We start from the raw sequence: 26,112 nt of genomic DNA on the forward strand, positions 1-26,112 counted from the left end.
GGGTATTGTAGTGTAGGGTATTGTAGTGTAGGGTAGTGTAGAGTAGGGTAGTGTAGAGTAGGGTAGTGTAGAGGAGGGTAGTGCAGGCTAGGGTAGTGTAGAGTAGGGTAGAGTAGGGTAGTGCAGGCTAGTGTAGTGTAGACTAGGGTAGTGTAGACTAGGGTAGTGCAGGCTAGGGTAGTGTAGAGTAGGGTAGTGCAGGCTAGGGTAGTGTAGAGTAGGGTAGTGCAGAGTAGGGTAATGTAGAGTAGGGTAGTGGAGGGTAGAGTAGGGTAGTGTAGAGTAGTGTGGAGTAGGGTAGTGGAGGGTAGGGTAGTGTAGAGTAGGGTAGTGGAGGGTAGGGTAGTGTAGAGTAGGGTAGTGTAGAGTAGGGTAGTGTAGGGTAGTGTACAGTAGGGTGGTGGAGGGTAGGGTAGTGTAGAGTAGTGTAGTGCAGGGTAGGGTAGTGTAGAGTAGGGTAGTGAAGGGTAGGGTAGTGTAGAGTAGGGTAGGGTAGTGTAGAGTAGAGTAGGGTAGTGTAGAGTAGGGTAGTGAAGGGTAGGGTAGTGTAGGGTAGTGTAGAGTAGAGTAGGGTAGTGAAGGGTAGGGTAGTGTAGGGTAGAGTAGGGTAGTGTAGAGTAGGGTAGTGTAGGGTAGTGTACAGTAGGGTGGTGGAGGGTAGGGTAGTGTAGAGTAGTGTAGTGCAGGGTAGGGTAGTGTAGAGTAGGGTAGTGAAGGGTAGGGTAGTGTAGAGTAGGGTAGGGTAGTGTAGAGTAGAGTAGGGTAGTGTAGAGTAGGGTAGTGAAGGGTAGGGTAGTGTAGAGTAGGGTAGGGTAGTGTAGAGTAGGGTAGGGTAGTGTAGAGTAGGGTAGTGAAGGGTAGGGTAGTGCTAGGTAGACACAGTGGAATAATAATGTATATTTGGGCCATGCTGACCCTGCCGACTCATAGGCAGGCTGGAGGCCACTGTCACTGTCACATCACAGCCCTCTCTCAATCCCAAATGAGTGACACCCAAGCACCTCAAGGATAGGGACACAGAGCGCCCCCTCTCCAGTGATGACCTCACTCTGCCTGGCCCGGCTGGCTGGGTGGCTGGACATACACACACACATGCGCACGAACACACACACACACACACACACACACACACACAGAGGCTCTTTTACATAATCCCACAGTGCTACTAAGGCACTGTTTCTAATAGACGAACAACAATGAGGACGCAGAAAGGAAGCAGAAAGTTGCAAACCGTTTCATAACTTCATTTAGCCGTGGATATTTGGATAAAAGGTAATCAAGTTAAGTCAAATCATCTCTAACAATGGAAGCAACTGGGAGGTAAAAACAGCAGCAAGAAATCTGAGTTATTTTTCAGATCCATCAAATGAATAACATATTTCTGCAACGTTCCATCCCAAAATGTTCCATCCTTGCACTGGAGCCTGTCATCGGTGAACTATCTACGGAGTATGCTGCAAATAGGTTAGAAAGGTGGCCATTAACTAAGAACACTGATGAGAGTAAAGGGGGCTTTATTTAACCCGGTGCCCTACAGAATATGTAAATAGGCCAATCAATCAAGCCATTAAACAAGCACATACTCAGAGGTAAATTATTCAGGAGGTGCAGTACTCCAAATGTAAGCTTTACAATTGAGGAGAGGCACAGCAGCGTTGAACAGTGAGGCTAAATCTAAAAGTGAAAAAGAAGTCAGTGCTCAAATTAGTGCCTTCACTTCTCTGAGAGAGAACGAGAAAGGGAAGAACGGTGTGGATGGAGAGATGAGAAGACACAGAGAGAGAAGGAGTGAGACGGAAGAGAGAGAAAGCGAGACAGGGTCTTTAGTGGTTCTATTTTTAGCTCAAATCAGTCCCCCCTCCCCCTGCTGTCACACACCCATTGTTTCCTTGGTAGCCCCCTCTACCAAATGTCTCCAAAAGCAACTGCCTCCCATTTCCATGGCAACAGGATCCTTGCCACGGCAACCAAGTGGAGCCAGAGGAATATATGAACGGAGGAATGGGAGAGAGGTGAGAGGAGGAGGGGGAGAGAGAGGTTAGAGGAGGAGAGGGAGAGGCCAAAATCAACTGGGTGCATTTTCGTGTATTATTATCTGCAGATCTACGAACCAATGAGCTGCTCTCACACTGCTCTTGAGTTAATGGTATCTTTCAATTAATCACAGTCATTATTCTGCTACGGTCGTTCAGCTGCTAATGCCTATGCAAGTCTGTTAACCCAGCAATGTCTGTGTCATGCTGATAGACTGGCCTCCAGACAGATCATTTCAGCTGCAAATAGCTTGGGGGGGGGATTGGGTTTGATCAACCTAAAAATGTGAAAGTCACATGCTGTGGCCGTTATCGTCCAAGCCACAGATCTTCTACTTCCACGATGAACTCCTTGCCTCCCTCGGATCAGGGCACTACATCACATCAGCCTCAAAATCAGAGGGGGGGAGCCTGGCTTTGTGTACTTTGTGTTTGAGAATCCTCCTTTTCCAGACACGATGGCACACATTACCAGACAGATAACTGTCCAGTGAAAATCTAACGTTTAAAAGCATAAATTGGTGAAAAAAAACACTTAAAAAATCCCACCTCAAACAGACCGTTTCTAAAATGCTTGCAATTTCTTTATAGAGGATGATCTGGCCAATCAGCAGTCTACTTGCATATTTTGTGACCATATACACCCACCCCATTCCGTTGTTGGGGTATACCCACCCCATTCCGTTGTTGGGGTATACCCACCCCATTCTGTTGTTGGGGTATACCCACCCCATTCCGTTGTTGGGGTATACCCACCCCATTCCGTTGTTGGGGTATACACACCCCATTCCGTTGTTGGGGAATACCCACCCCATTCCGTTGTTGGGGTATACCCACCCCATTCCGTTGTTGGGGTATACCCACCCCATTCCGTTGTTGGGTATACCCACCCCATTCCGTTGTTGGGGTATACCCACCCCATTCCGTTGTTGGGGTATACCCACCCCATTCCGTTGTTGGGGTATACCCACCCCATTCTGTTGTCGGGGTATACCCACCCCATTCAGTTGTTGGATATACCCACCCCATTCCGTTGTTGGGGAATACCCACCCCATTCCGTTGTTGGGGTATACCCACCCCATTCTGTTGTTGGGGTATACCCACCCCATTCCGTTGTTGGGTATACCCACCCCATTCTGTTGTTGGGGTATACCCACCCCATTCCAACACAGAAAATCTGCTTTTGAATGTACTTCATACAAAAAGAATTGGGAAGGAAAACTTTTTCACTCATATTGAAATGAATTCTAGGTCATATTTCATAAAATAGTATGGTGTTAAAAATAACATGACAATGTGCTTTGATTGCTCACTATGACTGAAAGGGTTTATTGAGTTGATGCTTCAGTAGTTACTCCCTTGTATTCAATGGAATCTATTCTACAGGTTGAAACTGGGTCTACTTCTGAACACTGACATAAGCTGCACCTAGCCTCTGACATATTACTTTCACCTATCGAATAGCTATCTTCTGATGAGAAGCTGACTATTGCCTGATGTATTGGGCAGATTGCCATTATAATTGTCCTGGAACAACAACAGAGCCCTATTAAAGTGCTGCAGGCGACTAACAATTGGCCTGAGATCCGCGTAACCATCTATCAACGTGAAATAGCTGTTCAATCTTGTGTGGTAAAATCGATACGTCCATAAACCGCCCCACCATTTTTGTCCTATTATAGCAGATGTGCTCGGATCCCTCATCCATTGCTATTGATTATGGATGTGGCGCCTGTCGCCAATTCGCTCTGACAGATTCACAGTCGTTCCCACTCTGGACACAACTGATCCCTGATTAATGCCCAACGAGCTCAGATCAGCTCAGCTCCCCAAATTCCCTAAATTGTATAAACGACGGACGCTCAATCAAATGGGATGATTTGGGGGGGGGGGGGAACTTAAGAGTGGATACATGTATTCATGACATGTCCAATTGATATGAAATCTTAGTGATGGCTGCATTTTGGGCTTAGGTTTTTGAGCAGATTGATTCGGAATTCAATTTGGTGTGACATGTACTGCCAGCATGTGGTTGTCAAGCCTTTCACTCTAAAGTGACAAGACATTTCTCAGTCATTTCTCCTTTATCCAGCACCGTAAGAACACCGCCATTCAAATACAGCGGACGAGAAAGAAGGTGCATATATAAAGTGTGAAACATCGCAATGAGAAGAAATCCAGGGAAGGAAGTCCACTCGCTTCTCCTTTAACCAGCATTACATCAACTTTCAAATACAAGGGCGAGAAGGAACACATTCTTGTAGTGAGAGGGCGAGAACCAGCAATTTCTTGCAATGAGAAGAAATTGGTACCAGCACAGCTCAGAGTAAAACACTGTTGGACTATTCCAGTTTATGGAATCTAAAAATAATCCAAGCATGTCTGCTGTAAATCAAACAGTGTCAGCCCCAGGTTTGGATGCCACAATGTAGACATTTCATTTGAATTCCATCATGTCAAATCTGGATTATGGATTATGCCAGCTGTGTCAGGGGAGTGAGTGGAAGGGGAGGTGGAACAGTCCCTCTGCTATGCTGCTCTGCTCTGCCAGGAATATTATATTATTCTTTGACAGCAGACTGCTCCCTTCCTCCTTCCACTTGCAGGCAGCCGCCCACCGGTTTTAGAAATCACCCGATTCCAGAGTCCATTAAAGAAACAGAAACAAGCCCAGGGCTGCCTCATTAACATGTTTTGTATAATTAAAGCAGCGTTTTTAAAAACTTTTTGGGCGACCCGACCAAATTCACATAGAAATGTGAGTTATAGATCTATCATAAGCATTGAAAACAAGTCTAAGAAGCGGTAGATCTGTTCTATATGCACTATTTTGAGCTTTCAGTTCTTACAATTTGTTTTTGCATCTTTTACTTTCGGTTTTGTACACTAGCGTCAAACAGTTGATAATACTATATTTTTGGTTACTGAAAATATATTTCAAAGCGGTTTAGTTGGTACAATTATTATCTACACTATACATTGCTTGTTTTGTCACATTAATTGAAATTAGACGAGCTATTCAAATTTTTGCAACCAGGAAATGGCAGAGCGATTTCTGCATATTGCACCTTTAAGACCGTGATCGAGTGGCTGGTGCTGTGATGTACTGTGCCGTCCAGTGTAACGCTTTGTTGTTTCCGTGTACATGATCAGTTTCACACTAATGAGGTTGCATGAGAAAAAAGGAAGTTGTATTTAAACATACAGTTGAAGTCGGAAGTTTACATACAGTTAGGTTGGAGTCATTAAAAATAGTTTTTTTAACCACTCCATAAATGTATTGTTAACAAACTATAGTTTTGGCAAGTCGGTTAGGACATCTACTTTGTGCATGACACAAGTAATTTTTCCAACCGTTGTTTACAGACAGATTATTTCACTTATAACTCACTATCACAACTCCCAGTGGGTCAGAAGTGTACATACATGACAGTCAAATTGACATAATTTGAGTCAATTGGAGGTGTACCTGTGGATGTATTTCAAGGCCAACCTTCAAAGTCAGTGCCTCTTTTCTTGACATCATGGGAAAATCAAAAGAAATCAGCCAAGACCTCAGAAAAAGACCTCCACAAGTCTGGTTTATCCTTGGGAGCAATTTCCAAATGCCTGAAGGTACCACGTTCATCTGTACAAACAATAGTACGCAAGTATAAACACCATGGGAACAAGCAGCCGTCATACCGCTCAGGAAGGGGACGCGTTCTGTCCCCTAGAGATGAACGTACAGTGCTCCGGGCAGCCGAGCGGAAATGGAGGAAAACTCGCCTCCCTGCGGACCTGGCATCCTTTCACTCCCTCCTCTCTACATTTTCCTCCTCTGTCTCTGCTGCTAAAGCCACTTTCTACCACTCTAAATTCCAAGCATCTGCCTCTAACCCTAGGAAGCTCTTTGCCACCTTCTCCTCCCTCCTGAATCCTCCTCCCCCTCCCCCCCCCTCCTCCCTCTCTGCAGATGACTTCGTCAACCATTTTGAAAAGAAGGTCGACAACATCCGATCCTCGTTTGCTAAGTCAAACGACACTGCTGGTTCTGCTCACACTGCCCTACCCTGTGCTCTGACCTCTTTCTCCCCTCACTCTCCAGATGAAATCTCGCTTCTTGTGACGGCCGGCCGCCCAACAACCTGCCCGCTTGACCCTATCCCCTCCTCTCTTCTCCAGACCATTTCCGGAGACCTTCTCCCTTACCTCACCTCGCTCATCAACTCATCCCTGACCGCTGGCTACGTCCCTTCCGTCTTCAAGAGAGCGAGAGTTGCACCCCTTCTGAAAAAACCTACACTCGATCCCTCCGATGTCAACAACTACAGACCAGTATCCCTTCTTTCTTTTCTCTCCAAAACTCTTGAATGTGCCGTCCTTGGCCAGCTCTCCCGCTATCTCTCTCAGAATGACCTTCTTGATCCAAATCAGTCAGGTTTCAAGACTAGTCATTCAACTGAGACTGCTCTTGTCTGTATCACGGAGGCGCTCCGCACTGCTAAAGCTAACTCTCTCTCCTCTGCTCTCATCCTTCTAGACCTATCTTCGATACTGTGAACCATCAGATCCTCCTCTCCACCCTCTCCGAGTTGGGCATCTCCGGCGCGGCCCACGCTTGGTTTGCGTCCTACCTGACAGGTCGCTCCTACCAGGTGGCGTGGCGAGAATCTGTCTCCTCGCCACGCGCTCTCACCACTGGTGTCCCCCAGGGCTCTGTTCTAGGCCCTCTCCTATTCTCGCTATACACCAAGTCACTTGGCTCTGTCATAACCTCACATGGTCTCTCCTATCATTGCTATGCAGACGACACACAATTAATCTCCTCCTTTCCCCCTTCTGATGACCAGGTGGCGAATCGCATCTCTGCATGTCTGGCAGACATATCAGTGTGGATGACGGATCACCACCTCAAGCTGAACCTCGGCAAGACGGAGCTGCTCTTCCTCCCGGGGAAGGACTGCCCGTTCCATGATCTCGCCATCACGGTTGACAACTCCATTGTGTCCTCCTCCCAGAGTGCTAAGAACCTTGGCGTGATCTTGGACAACACCCTGTCGTTCTCAACTAACATCAAGGCGGTGGCCCGTTCCTGTAGGTTCATGCTCTACAACATCCGCAGAGTACAACCCTGCCTCACACAGGAAGCGGCGCAGGTCCTAATCCAGGCACTTGTCATCTCCCGTCTGGATTACTGCAACTCGCTGTTGGCTGGGCTCCCTGCCTGTGCCATTAAACCCCTACAACTCATCCAGAATGCCGCAGCCCGTCTGGTGTTCAACCTTCCCAAGTTCTCTCACGTCACCCCGCTCCTCCGCTCTCTCCACTGGCTTCCAGTTGAAGCTCGCATCCGCTACAAGACCATGGTGCTTGCCTACGGAGCTGTGAGGGGAACGGCACCGCAGTACCTCCAGGCTCTGATCAGGCCCTACACCCAAACAAGGGCACTGCGTTCATCCACCTCTGGCCTGCTCGCCTCCCTACCACTGAGGAAGTACAGTTCCCGCTCACCCCAGTCAAAACTGTTCGCTGCTCTGGCCCCCCAATGGTGGAACAAACTCCCTCCCGACGCCAGGACAGCGGAGTCAATCACCACCTTCCGGAGACACCTGAAACCCCACCTCTTCAAGGAATACCTAGGATAGGATAAAGTAATCCTTCTCATCCCCCCCCCTTAAATGATTTAGATGCACTATTGTAAAGTGGCTGTTCCACTGATGCCAGAAGGTGAATTCACCAATTTGTAAGTCGCTCTGGATAAGAGCGTCTGCTAAATGACTTAAATGTAAATGTAATGTAAATGTGGTGCGAAAAGTGCAAATCAATCCCAGAACAGCGGCAAAAGACCTTTTGAAGATCTTGATGGAAACAGGTACAAAAGTATCTACAGTGGGGCAAAAAAAGTATTTAGTCAGCCACCAATTGTGCAAGTTCTCCAAAATATAACTTTTTGGTAAAATTCAACTCGTCGTGTTTGGAGGACAAAGAATGCTGAGTTGCATCCAAAGAACACCATGCCTACTGTGAAGCATGGGGGTGGAAACATCATGCTTTGGGGCTGTTTTTTCTGCAAAGGGACCAGGACGACTGATCCGTGTAAAGGAAAGAATGAATGGGGCCATGTATCGTGAGATTTTGAGTGAAAATCTCCTTCCATCAGCAAGGGCATTGAAGATGAAACGTGGCTGGGTCTTTCAGCATGACAATGATCCCAAACACACAGCCCGGGCAATGAAGGAGTGGCTTCGTAAGAAGCATTTCAAGGTCCTGGAGTGGCCTAGCCAGTCTCCAGATCTCAACCCCATAGAAAATCTTTGGAGGGAGTTGAAAGTCTGTGTTGCCCAGCAACAGCCCCAAAACATCACTGCTCTAGAGGAGATCTGCATGGAGGAATGGGCCAAAATACCAGCAACAGTGTGTGAAAACCTTGTGAAGACTTACAGAAAACGTTTGACCTCTGTCACTGCCAACAAAGAGTATATAACAAAGTATTGAGATAAACTTTTGTTATTGACCAAATACTTATTTTCCACCATAATTTAGAAATAAATTCATTAAAAATCCTACAATGTGATTTTCTGGATTTTTTCTTCTCATTTTGTCTGTCTGTCATAGTTGAAGTGTACCTTACAGGCCTCTCTCATTTTTTTAAGTGGGAGAACTTGCACAATTGGTGGCTGACTAAATACCTTTTTGCCCCACTGTATATCAACAGTAAAAGAAATGTCCTCTGGTCTGATGAAACAAAAATAGAGCTGTTTGGCCATAATGACCATTGTCATGTTTGGATGAAAAAGGGGGAGGCTTGCAAGCCGAAGAACACCATCCCAACCATGGAGCACGAGGGTGGCAGCGTCATCGTGTGGGGGTGCTTTGCTACAGGAGGGACTGGTGCACTTCACAAAATAGATGGCATCATGAGGCAGGAAGATTATGTGGACATGTTGAAGCAACATCTCAAGACGTCAGTCAAGAAGTTAAAGCTTGGTCACAAATGGGTCTTCCAAATGGACAATGACCCCAAGCATACTTCCAAAGTTGTGGCAAAATGGCTAAAGGACAACAAAGTCAAGATATTGGAGTGGCCATCACAAAGCCCTGACCTCAATGCTATAGAAAATTTGTGGGCAGAACTGAAAAAGCTTGTGAGAGTAAGGAGGCCTACAAACCTGACTCAGTTACACCAGCTCTGTCAGGAGGAATGGGACAAAATTCACCCAACTTATTGTGGGAAGCTTGTGGAAGGCTACCCAAAACGTTTGACCCAAGTTAAACAATTTAAAGGCATGCTACCAAATACTAATTGAGTGTATGTAAACTTCTGACCCACTGGAAATGTGATGAAAGAAATTAAATCTGAAATAAATAATTCTCTCTACTATTATTCTGACATTTCATATTCTTAAAATAAAGTGGTTACCCTAACTGAACTAAGACAGGGTTTTTTACTAGGATTAAATGTCAGGAATTGTGAAAAACTGAGTTTAAATGTATTTGGCTAAGGTGTATGTAAACTTCCGACTTCAACTGTACATGTACTGTACTGTGATCTGTTTGTGAGTGTCATGTTACTGTGTGGTTGGTGTGTGTGTGTGTACATGACTGTTGGGGTGTGTGCGTCACTGATAAAGATATTTTAGCCTCAGCCTACGTTCTCAGCATCAGTTGCCATCCCCATGGCAACATTAACTGCTCCTCAGTTACGATGGCAACTAGCCAGACCCCACTCCCCCCAAAGGCACATCTATAACTGTCTACCACTGGAAAAATCAAATCAACAATCTGACCTTTCCTACCCTTTTCACAACATTCACATTTTACACTCCATTTCATTCAAGTCTGCCATGTTTCTAGTAGTCTTCAAATCATAAACACCTTTTCGTGTAGCTTTCTGAAGCATCAGTAAGGCAATGTAAGCCCACAAAGATTTTCACTATTCACACACATCGTCTCGTTCACATGAACAAACAACTGTCTGTCACACTGTTCCTTTTAGATCAAAAAGACATCACCCAGACAGAACTCCCCCCCCCCCACACACACACAATATCGTTCTCAGAGGAACAGCAGAGGAATCAAAGCCTCTAACTCTTGCCGCTCTGTAGTTTGCAATGTTGCTGAGGGCCAGTGGACAGCAGAGCAGCCCTGCTGTGGATAGGTTTGTCTGTCTCCATGGGGGCTGTGTCAGGAGATTTATTTACAGTGAGCTCCAAAAGTATTGGGACATTGACACATTTTGTGTTGTTTTTTTTGGGGGGGGGGGGGGGGGGTTATATTTATCGTTATTCACGATTCATTCCTGATTATCTGTAATGATGGTAGCATCCACATTAATGTAGAAGTGTTCGGAAACATATCCTATTCCTATTTACACTAAAAGTGACTCCAAAATGACACAATACATTATTTACCATTAATTTCTACTGGGCCCAAAATAATCTGAAACACAACCAAAACAAACAACAAAGGCCTCTAACAAGTTTGTAGAGTCACAAGCTTGATGTAGACATTGAATATGGGACCAAATACTCAACTTTTTACTACTTTAATACAAGTGAATTTGTCCCAATATTTTTGTTACCCTAAAAAGGGGGGGAATATGCGTCGTTTCAAATCCAGTGCTGGAGTTCAGAACCAAAACAACAAAACATTTGTCACTGTGCCAATACTTCTGGAGCTCATTGTATAACCACATGCCCTGAGCCCACACCTGGGTGCTTCTGTCTCACCACATCAAGGGGACAGGACTGGTGGCAGAAATCCCCCGATCAACACTGTCACGGATGACTCCACGTTCAAATGCTCATCAGGGCCCATCTGTGAAGGAGACCGTGGTCTCAGCATGACCCCCTATCAAGATCAAATCTTGGCCAATGAAAACATGGTATTTCAAAGAATAACCACTCTCTCCCTGTTATTGGTGGAGAAGAATGGAATGGAAGCGACATAGAAACCCCACACACCTTATAGGTCGGATGACTGGCTTCTTGATTGGTGGTTATACGCAAGCGACTGGCAGTGATGTGACGCAGCGTAACTGGAAATCAAATAGCACTTACAATGGAATTACAGCTGTTCTCGAGTGCCTGACGCAACAGAGCGCAGTGGATGGCACCAACCCGACCGTGGCACTGTTATAATGGGTGGTTTCAAAAGAAAACCTGCTCTGTTGCTGCCTTTACAACTAAGGAAATGAAGATACTAAGGCATTTAAAGCCAAACGGATGGAGTATTATAAATATATTTTTTGAGAATCAGAAAGTGTGTTACAGAATAGAGATCGTGGTATTGCTACACGACTAGGGCCTGGGGTTATTCCGTATCGCCCTCGCCCCTCTGATCCAATGTGTTCTTCCCATCAGTGATAACAGAAGTGTAATGTTGCGGTCTGGCTTCCAGCATATTCTCATAGGGATACGACCGAGATAGAACAAAACTCCATCCAAACCCCACTGGCTCGGACTGTAACACTCCTTTACAGAGACAGCCTGCACTACCTGATAATAACCCTTTTCTAAAACAGCACCCGTGGGAGTCCTGGCTTTCACAATGGTGAAATCACATAGGTTACCCCTTCACGCCACAACCCATCAATTCACAGTACTGCTAATACACAGTACTGCTAATACTGTACTCTTGTCCCTTCTAGGATCCCATCCGTCAACGGCCTATTAAAGAAATCCAACCCCCAGGAACAGTGAAAAACGCCATAGATAGAAATAGGTGGCTGGAATATTTATGAAGCTTCGTTGTTCTGGGCTGTGACCCTAAAATAACACCAATGACTCGTTTTGTTGCTGTGTGCAGTCACAGTGACATGGGGACACTGTGGGGGCACATCAGTGGCATGTTGGCACCTCTGTTAAGGCGTTGTACTCCTCCCACTGACCCCCAAATGGCCAAGGGGTGTTGTCATTCACAGAGGCAAGTTAACAGTCTGACTGCCTCACCTCAAAAGGCCAGGAATGCTCGACTTATCTAAACCACACAAATCCCATCAATATTACATTGGGTCACAGGGGGGTTGTGAATGGTAGAGAGGCTTAGTGAGGGCAAGGATATGCACCGTATTGGTTGGTCTATAAATATACCAACAGACGAGTAATGAGGGGGAGCAAGGCCAGACTAACTTTATCTAACACCACACACCCCACCAAGACCAAGTCAACATGATAACACTCTGAAATGCTATCATATGTGTAGAGGAAATCCATTGCTAGTTTGTGTTGAGCCCTTGGAGATATACTAAAACGCTGTTTAAACAGAATCTTCACTGAAGCTGAGAGGTGCTTAATCTCTGGCCTGTGTCCAAATGAAAAGCACAAATGACCCCTTGTCGCACAAACACACAGATACTGAGTGGCAGTGTCTGAGCTGTCAAAGGATTTTGCCCTGAGCTAACGGTGCACTTTTCCACTCATATGGGTAACAACAAGAATTGTCTACTGAACTTCACACACTGAAAAAAACATGAGAAACAGAACACACACACACACACACACACACACACACACACACACACACACACACACACACACACACACACACACACACACACACACACACACACACACACACACACACACACACACTGCTGTTGGGCTAATCTTGTCCTTCATCCCCAGGAAAGAGCATGCTGGGTGAAGGATGGGCTGGGACACAGCAGCCTTATCTCCTGTCTCCTACGAAGCCTAAATAGCACCCCCAGTGACACAGCTCCACCCCTTGAACACTGGCAAAGAGAGCAAATTACAGAGGGGCAACAGAGGCAGCTGTGTCTCTCCCAAAACCCACCCACCCACACATCAAGCTATTCATCTCAAGGAACAGAGTGCAACTGTTAAAAGCCATACACTTTAAGATGAACAATGGGCCCTGCTGCGATGGCTGACTCAAGGTGCCAGACCAAATAAAGCAATTTTTATACACTTTACTTTCTCTATCTATCGCCACAGGTGAATAACGGGCTCACATCTCATTAGAATGAATCTTTGGCTGCACCGAGCTGACGAGGAAGCCACGGACAGGAAGTGATGCGGGATGAAACGGTAAACTGTATCTACTCGTCCGCTTCTTCAATTAATCAGAGTGGTGCCTGCTGAGCTGCGCTTTAACGCTGCGTGTCAACATAGTCTATTTATATACTGGCATCTCGCCGGGGCGCTCATAAATAAACAAATACTTCACACGCTACTCGGCGGACAATTTCTCCAAAGTGAATCCGAGGGAGTTCGCGACTGTCATAACTCTTCATTACGGAGGAACCCAGATTGCCAAAGTTAATAAATATATAGAAATGTGTGTAGTTTGGGCATTGTGCGCTCACTTAAAGCTGCCCGATGGTGAAGGCGGCATCTAATTGGCTGTGGCAGCTGTATCTTGAGGGGCACATTCAGTACACATGGCTTAAAATAAAGCTGTGATAAAAAAAACTGACTGTGACGCTCGTTTACCACTTGCTCCTTTGAGCAACTACTGTGGAGTTAAAGAGTCAGTCGTCGTCCACGGATGACTGCACTAGAACGGAAGAGGTGTGTATATCCCAGTGTCTTTACTATGTAAGGGGGAAATGGGAGAAATACTGTGAAACAGCAGCGAGAGTAGAGAGTGTGCTGAATGTGGTCTCTTATTGGACAATACTCTTCTGGCTGCAGTGCATTCTGGGCGAGTTGCCTGGGAGGGAGGGAGGGGTTAGAGGGGGTTTGAGGCGCTCACCCCTCTCAGCTCAGTGAGAGTCAAGGTGCCAGTGGGGTTCGCTCGGCCTGAACATGGCAGCTTATGTAGGCGACTCTACGGGGGGTTCGGCTGACCTTCACTCAGCCCTCCTGGCCCCAGCTGCTTGGATTCAGCCCCAAGACACTTTTTTTCATCAACGCCTCGCACTGTCTCAAAGAGATTGCTTCACTGTGGTGCATTGCAACGCAAGACTTTCCCAATTCATTTCCCACTAGGGATTAAGATGGGTAACTGGGATCCCGGGACTGTCCCAGGAACACTTCACCCCCCCCCCCCCCAAATGATGACAAGACCTGGGAAATTGCAAAATGTTTCCCCAGTGTGGCACTAATGCAATTTCACAAAATACACAACGTGCACAGCAGCAGATTAGCAAAAATGTAATTGCACATGATCCAAACAGGTTGTTGCATGGAGGCCTTTAGAAGCCTCGAGAATATTTAATTCACACAAAGTCGCCGTGAATTCAAAGCACGCGCATTATTGACACGGACTGCACACGCGACCCGAATGAAGTTAATAAACCCTAGAGGAAACCTCTACAGTATAGCTTATAGAATAATGTGTGCCTCTTTGAGCTGTCATTGCGACTCTTTGGACAGTCACAAATTTGATAGGCCTACGGACAATTCACTACATAGGCATTTCTGTCACAGTCTGTAAAAAAAAAAAAGGCACGAGGGAAAATTCTCCCTTCTCCTGTCCTAGATTAGGTTCTTTTTCTATCCGGTCCCAATCCCACTGAAACCCCAAATCCCTACTCCTGTCTCGCATGGAAAGTCCTAACTTTATTCTGTAAACCATAGGTCGCTTTATCAACGCACTTTTCTCGCCTATTCATGTCAAAATCCCGCTATGACAATTCACCCGCGTCTCTGTCTTGTTTCTTGCTGCCCATATGAGATCTGCGGTAGGAAATGTGTGATCAACAATAAGAGTAGATATGGATTTTGTTTTTAAACAGAATTGGTCCCTAAGATTGGTGAAGATACCTTGATATTTCAACTATTTCCACTTTTCATCTCTTGGTTATTCATGAACTGATCTGCTATCTGTATAATCATCAACTCCATTTGGCCAAATACCGGAGATATTCTGTCATTCGTTGAAGGAGGTTATCCGGGAAGTTTAGCAATTGTGGTCATTTTGAATTTAGCTTGACTGCTGTTACAAAGTTACATTCGGGGTGAGCTCTGTGCATCCTGCGTGCGATCTGTGCATCCTGCGTGTGCTCTGTGCATCCTGCGTGCGATCTGTGCATCCTGCGTGCGATCTGTGCATCCTGCGTGCGATCTGTGCATCCTGGGTGTGCTCTGTGCATCCTGCGTGCGATCTGTGCATCCTGCGTGCGATCTGTGCATCCTGCGTGTGCTCTGTGCATCCTGGGTGTGCTCTGTGCATCCTGCGTGCGCTCTGTGCATCCTGCGTGCGATCTGTGCATCCTGCGTGCGATCTGTGCATCCTGCGTGCGATCTGTGCATCCTGGGTGTGCTCTGCGTCGAGAAACACCGCTGAAATGTGCTGAATTAATTGAGGAACGTGAGAATGCTCTGAATTTGTGAACAGCCCGTTTCGCAATTCACAACAATATCATTGGATAGTTACTTTATCATGACCAAATATCAGTTTCAATTATTTACATGGTGGCAGAAGCACCCCTCTAATTAAGGGAGAACCCTGGAATAATGACCATATCTTGGTTCTAAACGCTTTAAATGGGAACTTCTGATTCTGCGATATTTCCTGGGCCTCTCAGAATTAATATGAATTATTCCCATTATTGAAACTTGGTAGATTTGAAGGAAAATATTGATCCCTATTTCCCACAATATATTCCCCAAAAAGATCAAGGAGATTTCTGACTCACCTATTAGCCGTCGTAGAGGCAAAAGGGAATCGCCAGGACATGGAAAGAGAGAAGGAGACAATGAGAATCTGATTGGAGTGTACATTCATTCAGGCATGCTTTGGTTAGAGAGCGGTCATGCACTGCACAGGTTGGGACAAAACATCCAGAGAACTGTTTAGAGGTTCCTCTCTGGAGGAAATGCTAGCTAAAGAGAAGAAGACAAGGAAACCAATGTTAATTCAACACAGAGGAGACAAAGACGAATCACGGAGGTCCAGTAGACACACACTAGACTGTTATCAGAGACACCTGGATACAGCAGGAAGGAAGAGAGGTCTGGTTATGAAACAAAGTGCCGGGGAAACTGGTGACGCTGTGTGTGGTGGTTAGTAGCACACCATAGGGTTAATGAGAACACTCCAGCACTGCCCAGACGCAGCAGTGCCTTGTGGGTGAGAGGAAAACCCCCCCCAAAAAAGCCAAGCCCCTCGGACAGTGTATATTTTCGGGGAACCTGTATGTTAGTCAGTCAGGCTGTCTAGACTGGGCTATTGAGTCGGTCCAAGCCCAGTCTTAGCGCCACATGTCCATGCAAGGTACGGGGCTACTCCTCTAATCTTCCAATCCCCCTAGTGGAGAGCACATGCCACTGCAACAAACCTTCAGAAATGGGGGCCACCACCACCAGGGGCTCCGTGAGTTCGGCAAAGCTGGGGAAGAAGGGCTTGGCAGCGGGGTTCAGACCAGACCCCGGGGAGGTGGGGCTTTTGGTGGAAGTGGAGGAGGGGGACTTCGTGGGTATATTCTGTGATGGGGATTTGCCCTCCCTGGGGTGATATTCGGGTATGGTTTTGGGGGAGCGGAGGGGGGCTGGGCTGGGTGTGTCGAAGGCTAGGCCAAGAGGTAGTGGGCGCCCTGGAGTGATGTCACTGAACTCAAAGGAGTCGTTGTTGAAGTTGGAGTCGTTGATGAGCCAGGAGCTGTCGGATGGGGAGAAAGGGGGAGCGGTCGCTGTGAGCTCACTGAACTTCTCCAATGGGGGCAGGCCACGATCTGGCTGGCGGGTGAGGCTTAAACTTAAGGCATTTTTCATATGGACATCGTGCAAGGGGGTGTCATGATCAAACACCACCTTGACACCCGACTCATGAACTGGGGAATCTAGGGGAAAGGTTGTGGAGAAAGCCTCTTTGGCATTGCCCATGCTAGCGTTCTCTGTATCCATGAGCAGGTCTTGGTAGCTAGCAGTGAATGGGTCTCCTGGACGTGAGGCCATGGGGAAGGTGTTCTTGGGCGAGAAGTCTCCCTGACTGGTGGGCATGAAGACAGGGGCGGTAGGCAGGAGCTCACAGCCCAGGGCCGGTGGAGGGGTGGGAGCTGTGAGAGAGAGCAGGTCCTGGGTGAGAGATGGAGGGAAGAGGCCCCCGTAGAACTCCTCACTGGCAGGACTCAGCCCCATGTTGGAGTAGGGGTTCTCCAGGGGCTGGGAATGGGTGATGGGGGGCACTAGTTGATCTAACACCCCTTCAGGGAGGTCATTGGCAGAGGAGGCAGAAGAGGGCACGAAGGGCTCAGCTGTGACTCCCCACTCTTCTGGAAGCTTCTTCCTGCTCTTGCCCCTCTTTCCCCTGCCTCCACTTCTCCCTGGCTCTTCGCGCTCCCAGCCTCCATCCATCCTGTCTCTGTCCTTGCGGGGGGAGACCCTGTGGTGGCCCTCTGACAGGGGTGTGTTTTCAGTCTGAGCCTCCGGGTGGTCCCTGTTCTCTACCAGGTCGTACACATCATCCCGGGGCCTTCTTTTCTTCTTCTTCTTCTGCTGTTGTTTGCGGTCGTTTCCTTCGTTGCTTTCCCTCTCCTCCCCCACCGCCGAAGCCTCTCGGAGGGGCCAGCCAGAGTCAGGGCGGTCCTCGGGGCTGGCCGCCAGGTGGCTGGCATGGCGACTGATCACTGTGGAGACGCTTTGGGTGAATGGCAGGTCGGTGGGAATGCAAGCCTCGTCTGGCCAGCCGTCGCCCAGGGCACCTCGTGTGTGAAGAGGGAAGAGAGTTTAAAGCATGCATACAGTCGCTCTCCCTCTCTCATCTAGACAAAAGCGTGAACTTCAAAGGGCTCACTTACTTTGAAAACAAAACCAAGTTCAACAATGCAGTCTAAGAAATGAGAGTAGTAACAGACATTGTGTACATCTTTACAGCTGTAGACACTTATTGATGGTCCATTCAATATAACTGAACTTTGGTAGTGTACGAGTTGCAATTTCAAATTTTGCCACTGAACACTCAAAATGCAACATGGGTGTCAAATCAGTCATGCATCCTCATTGGCCCGTTGCCTCAGTAACCCCTGTGTGAATGAATAGTCCCGCTGAGGGGCTGGTAATACTGTGGCTTTTTGGCTGCTGACTCCGTGCTACCCTAGTGACATGCTGGTGTACTGAATGACATTTTAGGAGGAGGAGAAAGCTGTGTTTACTTCGTAGTGAGTAGGTAATTGAACTCAGCAAATACAGACACAAACACAGCAATTTGGTCAAGTATACAGAAACAGGCACAGACCACACAGTTTTATAGTACAGTATAGGCATTGAAATGTTTGTGTACAGATCGCTCTGAAAGGTGCAACATCAATTGCTGTGCACTCTGTGAAGGCTCTGGTTGTCCCGCTTCTGACACCTCATTTGAATAAGGCGCGACATGCCACATTTTCTGGCCTATCCAGACAAAGGATACATTTCGTCTGCCTGTGAATCCTGCAGCTCCACCTACAATACGACATATGAAACGGGAGACTAGTGATTGGAGCAAAAACAGTCTCATCTTGCTGTGGTGTTCTTATATGGATTTAGAGCTCTCAACATGAAACAATACCAAACGATTTTGCAGAATCGAAACTAGACCACATCTCGTGGTCACAGAGGGACAAATTCACTTGGTGCTTCAAGCTGAAGTTGTAACGAGTCGACAGGCATTTGAATGTCTCTGCGCTGCTCAGAGGATGCTGGGCTGACAATGCTCTGTCGTCAGTTATATGAAACGGTGCCAATATTCTACTGTCACGAAGTATAATGATTTTTATTTTACAGTGATAAACAAGGTCAAATATTATAGTAAGTCATTTAGCATTTGATTTTGGGTATTCTGCTTCGGTGGAAATCAACATTTTGACATTAGATTTAAGGTAAATCATGTTGTGATTAATATGGGATTGTTTTCTTTCCTGGACTGTTCCGTCTAGCTAATTAAATTCTAGAGCCCCACGCTGCCAAGCTGCACGGGTAAGCCGTGCCGGTTCTGAGGAGAGGAGGAAGGGAAGGAGGGCGCAATGGAGGAGGAAGGGTTTTAGAGGAAGTGATTAGCCAGTAAGGCTGGGCCACTTAGCCCCAGTTGTCTCTCTGGCCTTTTGAATAGTGAAACTCCAAACGGAGCATCTCTTTATCATATTTTACATGAATCAAGCACCACATGACAGAAACGGACCTAGTATGTTAGAGCAGAGACGAGAGACAATGCAGGAGCACTTAGAGCCGCTCCCTCAATGCTCTGGGGAGCTGTTGAAGCTGTTTCTGTGATGAACAGCAACAGATTGTCTTGGTAGCCGTCGTGGTTCTCTCCAAGTACCGAACCAGGGCGTGGCACCGTATCCCCAGAACCCACAGGTTGCAGGTCTCCAGGGGTGTGACTGACTCCATGACTAATGCAGCACGACGGTGCTGTTCGGCACGTATAAGGTCACTGCAGCACTTCTACTCCACCAGCTTCCCAGCCCTTATCCTCACAACTCTGTTCAGTGCAGACACGCGTAGCTAGCATGCTATGCTAATGTTCACACATGGGGAAACATGAGACACTCAACATAACCCTGACTTAGTTGTAATACATAAATACCTCATGACTTTTGTAGCAGAGGACGTTTTGTTTGTTACTTATCGCGGCAGTTGTTATTCTTCCCATGAGTGTCTCTGACAAGAGATGGTTGGTGAGTCATAACAGGTCACCCCCCCCCCCCCTCACCAGCAGGTGAGTCATAACAGGTCACTCCCCCCCCCTTCACCAGCAGGTGAGTCTTCCAGGGGTAAACATGAACGCAAGATGCATTCAGATATTGTACTGATCAAATGAGTTTCACCATATCGAGTTCTGAATGACTCATTCTCTACACAGACAAGCTCTGGAGTTTGGAGTCAATTCTCCACAGGCAGCGTTGTGAAGTTTATCTTTCAGCCTCAGGCTTCCAATCGGTCTGCAGCGCATAACTTATTCAGTACCAGACTGTGCTGCGTGCCTTTAGTCGCACACACACCCACCCACCCGCACGCACACACACACGCCCGCCCGCCCGCACGCACGCACGCACGCACACACACAGCTACATGCTATTCCTACACAAACATACTAGTGGAACCACTTACTGCAGGGGTAGGCAACTAGCCTGTGGGCCGATTGGTGTGCACTTGGGGGGGCAAAAAATACACTTGCGGGACAGTTTTGGCCCGCGAGCTGCCTGTTGCCGACCCCTGACCTACTGTGTAGTAGCATAACACTGGGCCTCAGCTGTGCTATAGCCATGTGGCCCATGGGATGTTATGGGAATGCTATGTGACAATAGCCACAACATGATGACATACAGTATTCTATACCATCTGAGGTCTAATGGAGTGTAGGGTATTCCCAGCAGGGGCTATACCCAGTGAGGGAGGGAGGCAGACACAGCTCTAGGTCTAATGGAGTGTAGGGTATTCCCAGCAGGGGCTATACCCAGTGAGCGGAGGGAGGCAGACACAGCTCTAGGTCTAATGGAGTGTAGGGTATTCCCAGCAGGGGCTATACCCAGTGAGCGGAGGGAGGCAGACACAGCTCTAGGTCTAATGGAGTGTAGGGTATTCCCAGCAGGGGCTATACCCAGTGAGCGGAGGGAGGCAGACACAGCTCTAGGTCTAATGGAGTGTAGGGTATTCCCAGCAGGGGCTATACCCAGTGAGGGAGGGAGGCAGACACAGCTCTAGGTCTAATGGAGTGTAGGGTATTCCCAGCAGGGGCTATACCCAGTGAGGGAGGGAGGCAGACACAGCTCTAGGTCTAATGGAGTGTAGGGTATTCCCAGCAGGGGCTATACCCAGTGAGCGGAGGGAGGCAGACACAGCTCTAGGTCTAATGGAGTGTAGGGTATTCCCAGCAGGGGCTATACCCAGTGAGCGGAGGGAGGCAGACACAGCTCTAGGTCTAATGGAGTGTAGGGTATTCCCAGCAGGGGCTATACCCAGTGAGGGAGGGAGGCAGACACAGCTCTAGGTCTAATGGAGTGTAGGGTATTCCCAGCAGGGGCTATACCCAGTGAGGGAGGGAGGCAGACACAGCTCTAGGTCTAATGGAGTGTAGGGTATTCCCAGCAGGGGCTATACCCAGTGAGCGGAGGGAGGCAGACACAGCTCTAGGTCTAATGGAGTGTAGGGTATTCCCAGCAGGGGCTATATCCAGTGAGCGGAGGGAGGCAGACACAGCTCTAGCTATAGCCCCCCTCAGTGGACAAGAGAGGGCATTAGTACAAAAGTTATGTAGGTGCCCCGTGTGAGGATTCTCTACACAGGAGCGGAGTTGGGGGTCGGATTGGGTGATGAGCCCCACAGGGGGTCCCCTCGCTGCTCTAAGCCCATAAGCCCTCAGCCAAAACCCAGACCTCATCAACTGAACTGGGCATGAGATATGGAGGAGGGGTAGGGGCTGGCTGCCACTGGGTATACTGGCAAGGGGAGGTGGCACTGGGATGAGACTATGTGGAGGAAACAAGTGGGGTGAGGGGATGGGCTGGGGTTGACAGATGGCATCGGCATTTATGGATTTGTGGCAACACTCAAGTCTTGGGCGGTATACCGTATAGAGAGGTATTCTGAAATACCCACGGTATAATTTTCAATACTGTCAACACCCCCCCCCCCTTTTCCATTTTGTTACGCTACAGCCATATTCTAAAAATAAAAAATTACATTTTTTTTTTTTTTAAATACTCTTCCACAATACCCCATAATGACAACGGGTAAACAATTTTTTTTTAATTTTAGAAAATGTATTAAAAATAGAAAACAGAAATGCCTTATTTACATAAGTATTTAGACTCTTTGCTACGAGACTCGAAATTGACCTCAGGTGCATCCTATTTACATTGATCATCCTTGAGATGTTTCTACAACTTGGAGACCACCTGCGGAAAGGCACACACCTGTCTATATAAGGTCCCACAGTTGACAGTGCAAGTCAGAGCAAAAACCAAACCATGAGGTTAAAGGAATTGTTTGTTGAGCTCAGGGAAAGGATTGTGTTCTGGGGAATTGAAGGTCCCCAGAAGTTTGGAACCACCAAGGCCAAACTGAGCAATCAGGGGAGAAGGGACTTGGTCAGGGAGGTGACCAAGAACACGATGGTCACTCTGACAGAGCTCCAGAGTTCCTCTGTGGAGATGTGAGAAACTTCCAGAAGGACAACCATCTGTGCAGCACTCCACCAATCAGGCCTTTATGGTAGAATGGCCAGACGGAAGCCACTCCTCAGTAAAATGCATATGACAGCCCACTTGGAGTTTACCAAAAGGCATCTAAAGGAGTCTCCAGAACATGAGAAACAATATTCTCTGGTCTGATGAAACAAAGATTGAGCTCTTTGGCCTGAATGCCAAGTGTCATGTCTGGAGGAAACCAGGTACCACATATCACCTGCTTCAGAGTGCTCAGGACCTCAGGCGGGCGAAAGTTCACCTTCCAACAGGACAACGACCCTAAGCACACAGCTGAGACAACACAGGAGTAGCTTTGGGACAAGTCTCTGAATGTCCTTGAGTGGTCCAGCCAGAGCCCGGACTTGAACCCGAAAAATCTCTGGAGTGAACTGTAAATAGCTGTGCAGCGAAGCTCCCTATCTAACCGGACAGAGCTTGAGCGGATCTGCAGAGAAGAATTGGAGAAACTCCCCAAACACAGCTGTGCCAAGCTTAAAGCGTCATACCCAAGAAGACTCAAGGCTGTAATCGCTGCAAAAGTGCTTCAACAAAGTACAGAGTAAAGTGTCTGAATATTTATGTAAAGGTCATATCTGTTTTTTAGTTGTAATACATTTGCAAACTATTAAATACATTTTAGAACAGGGCTGTAATGTAACAAAATGCAATGTATAGACATTTTTTTGGGGGGGAATATTTGTTAAAGAAATACCTGCAGTAAACTTGTTGACTAGTTTAATAGATAAAGCAGATTGAATTATTTTTCGCCTGTTGCTTTTTTTTCTCATTGTGAAGCAGTTCCCCAAAGTAGCTGATTGAGCCAGTTACATGGTATATTTTTTCATAAAGAGCGCAAGGAGCAAACAGGAGCTTTCATGATGGGATGATCCAGTGTTGTGCAGCGTAAGAGAGGTGATCAAGTTATACTTTTAACTTTATTACTGTTATACTAAATATATTTTAACTAAAAAGTTTAACTATCTAAGATGTGACAAATACATTCTCTCCAGCTCAGGGCTCCAGCTATGCATTTGGTTTGCTAACTTGCTAGCTAAGTGGCAAGTTAGCAAGTGGTGATCAAGCTTCTTGGTTACAGCAGAGACCATCAATCCCCTCCTAGATCAAGATCCCTGCAGTCTAATATTTGTTTTGTGCAGGCAGCAAACTTTTTTTAGATAGTTGTACAACTTTCTGAGCTGGGGTGTCTATCCTTGCAATTTATTTATGTTCACTTGTGCTTGTTACCATTTAGCTAGCATCTGCTACGGTAATTCGCTAGTATCTTGTTAGAATTTTTTTAGCATTAGGAAAGAAATAGTGCCCCCTTGTGTGCACTCATGGAAATACTGGAAACTGCCCAACCCTAACAGCCTCTAGTGTGCACAATGGACTTCCACAAATGCCACACATACAAGCCAACACGAAGAGAGGCAGACCGATGTACACATACAGTTGAAGTCAGACATTTACATACACCTCAGCCAAACACATTTAAACTCAGTTTTCACAATTCCTGACATTTAATCCTAGTAAATATCCCCCCTGTCTTAGGTCAGTTAGGATCACCACTTTATTTTAGAAATGTGAAATGTCAGAATAATAGTCGAGAGAATGATTTATTTCAGCTTTTATTTCTTTCATCACATTCCCAGTGGGTCAGAAGTTTACATACACTCAATTAGTATTTGGTAGCATTGCCTTTAAATTCTTTAACTTGGATCAAACATTTCAGGTTGCCCTCCACCAGCATTCCCACAATAAGTTGGGTGAATTTTGGCCCATTCCTCCTGACAAAGCTGGTGTAACTGAGTCAGGTCTGTAGTCCATGCTCGCACATGCTTTTTCAGTTCTGCCCACAAATTGTCTATAGGATTGATGTCAGGGCTTTGTGATGGCCACTCCAATACCTTGATTTTGTTGACCTTAAGCCATTTTGCCATAACTTTGGAAGGATGCTTGGGGTCATTGTCCATTTGAAGACCCATTTGCGACCAAGCTTTAACTTCCTGACTGACGTCTTGAGATGTTGCTTCAACATGTCCACATAATTTTCCTCCCTCATGATGCCATCTATTTTGTGAAGTGCACCAGTCCCTCCTGCAGCAAAGCACCCCCGTGCTTCACAGTTGGGATGGTGTTCTTCGGCTTGCAAGCCTCTCCCTTTTTCCTCCAAACATAACGATGGTCATTATGGCCGAACAGTTCTATTTTTGTTTCATCAGACCAGAGGACATTTCTCCAAAAAGTATGATATTTGTCCCCATGTGCAGTTGCAACCCGTAGTCTGGCTTTTTTTATGGAGTAGTGGATTCTTCCTTGCTGAGCGGCCTTTCAGGTTATGTCGATATAGGACTCGTTTTACTGTGGATATAGATACTTTTGTACCCGTTTCCTCCAGCATCTTCACAAGGTCCTTTGCTGTTGTTCTGGGATTGATTTGCACTTTTCGCACCAAAGTATGTTCATCTCTAGGAGACAGAAAGCATCTCCTTCCTGAGCGGTATGATGGCTGCGTGGTCCCATGGTGTTTATACTTGTGTACTATTGTTTGTACAGATGAACGTGGTACCTTCAGGCGTTTGAGAATTTCTCCCAAGGATGACCCAGACTAGTGGAGGTCTCCAATTTCTTTTTCTGAGGTCTGAGATTTCTTTTGATTTTCTCATGATGTCAGGCAAAGAGGTACTGAGTTTGAAGGTACCTTGAAATACATCCACAGGTACACCGCCAATTGACTCAAATTATATAAATTAGAAGCTTCTAAAGCCATGACATAATTTTCTGGAACTTTCCAAGCTGTTTAAAGGCACAGTCAACTTAGTGTATGTAAACTTCTGACCCACTGGTATTGTGATACAGTGAAATAAACTGTCTGTAAACAATTGTTGTAAAAAATAATTTGTGTCATGCACAAAGTAATGTCCTAACTGACTTGCAAAAACTATAGTTTCATAACAAGAAATTTGTGGAGTGGTTGAAAAACTAGGTTTTAATGACTCCAACCTAACTGTATGTAAACTTATGACTTCAACTGTAGGCCTTAAGAGCTGGCTGAAGATGTTGATAGGTACTGACAGTTACTGAACTAGGTACTGGGGTAGGCACTTCGGTATAGGCACTGTTACTAATAGTGATAATGTGTGTTTCTTCATGTGCGTTTCCGTTTACCTGCAGACATGTCCTTGGGTGTGTTGGCTGCCTGAGGTGGGGGCTTCTGGGGCTCTGCGATGCTGGGAGGCCTCTCTGTCGATAGTGGAGCTATCCCCATCTCCGTCCCCATAGCAGGCTGGGAGAAACCTGTCACACAGACACAAAGAAACAATCAACCCCTGTATTCACAAAGCATCTCTGATGGATCAACCCCCACTCTATCCATTTAATCGTGTTCATTATAATCTAAAAGGCTAAATCGATTCTTGATCAGCACTTCTAGTCTGAGGTGCTTTGTGAATATGGGCCCAGAACTGCTTCAAATTGATCCTGATACAGAGTCAGACATATGTCACACAGAGCAGTAGCAGAGCTTAGATATTAGATCAGAGCTTAGATCAACCTCAGACGGGCCAATGAATAGGTCAAACATAAGTCATAACACAGGCAGACGGAATGAGCCAATCCAGAGAGCTCATTGAGGAATGTTCAAAAGATGAGTCAAGATAGGATGGAGCCTTTCAGGCGCAGAAACGAGGGACGAAGACATTTGAAAATGGGTCCCGCTAAATGGACTTCTATTCCTCAACGAGGGCCATTCTCCTGAGTGGGGACTGGCTAGCAACACCTTCTGAGGCAAGTGCAGTGGAAATGTCACAGACAGAGAGGAAGTGACACGGTGATGAGAATTCCATGTCGGTGACATTTGGCTAGAGAATCTCGAAAAAATTGGGTGGGAAGGGGGAATGAGGCCTTAACACATCTGTAAAGCAATGACTCAGACAAAACACCCAGTAACCCCTTCAAAATATCATCCATTGATTCACAGTTACTGTTTGTGTGTGTGCATGTGTTTGCCTGAGTGTGTGTGTGTG

At 46.6% G+C, this 26,112-nt stretch overlaps 1 protein-coding gene across 6 annotated transcripts in view; it reads right to left on the reverse strand.

Annotated features, from left to right (window-relative positions):
* Positions 1-26,112, reverse strand: part of LOC135517353 (microtubule-associated protein 4) — a 134,310-nt gene that overhangs the window by 36,443 nt on the left and 71,755 nt on the right. For all 6 annotated transcript variants that reach the window (XM_064941570.1, XM_064941571.1, XM_064941573.1 and 3 more), the window contains 2 exons: positions 25,256-25,384; positions 16,262-17,623 (listed from right to left, as the gene is read on the reverse strand). In XM_064941570.1, the coding sequence (XP_064797642.1) occupies positions 16,262-17,623; positions 25,256-25,384 (1,491 nt within the window). The remainder of the gene's footprint in view (positions 1-16,261; positions 17,624-25,255; positions 25,385-26,112) is intronic.

Source organism: Oncorhynchus masou, chromosome 28 (assembly GCF_036934945.1).
Source record: "Oncorhynchus masou masou isolate Uvic2021 chromosome 28, UVic_Omas_1.1, whole genome shotgun sequence".
Lineage (NCBI taxonomy): Eukaryota > Metazoa > Chordata > Actinopteri > Salmoniformes > Salmonidae > Oncorhynchus > Oncorhynchus masou.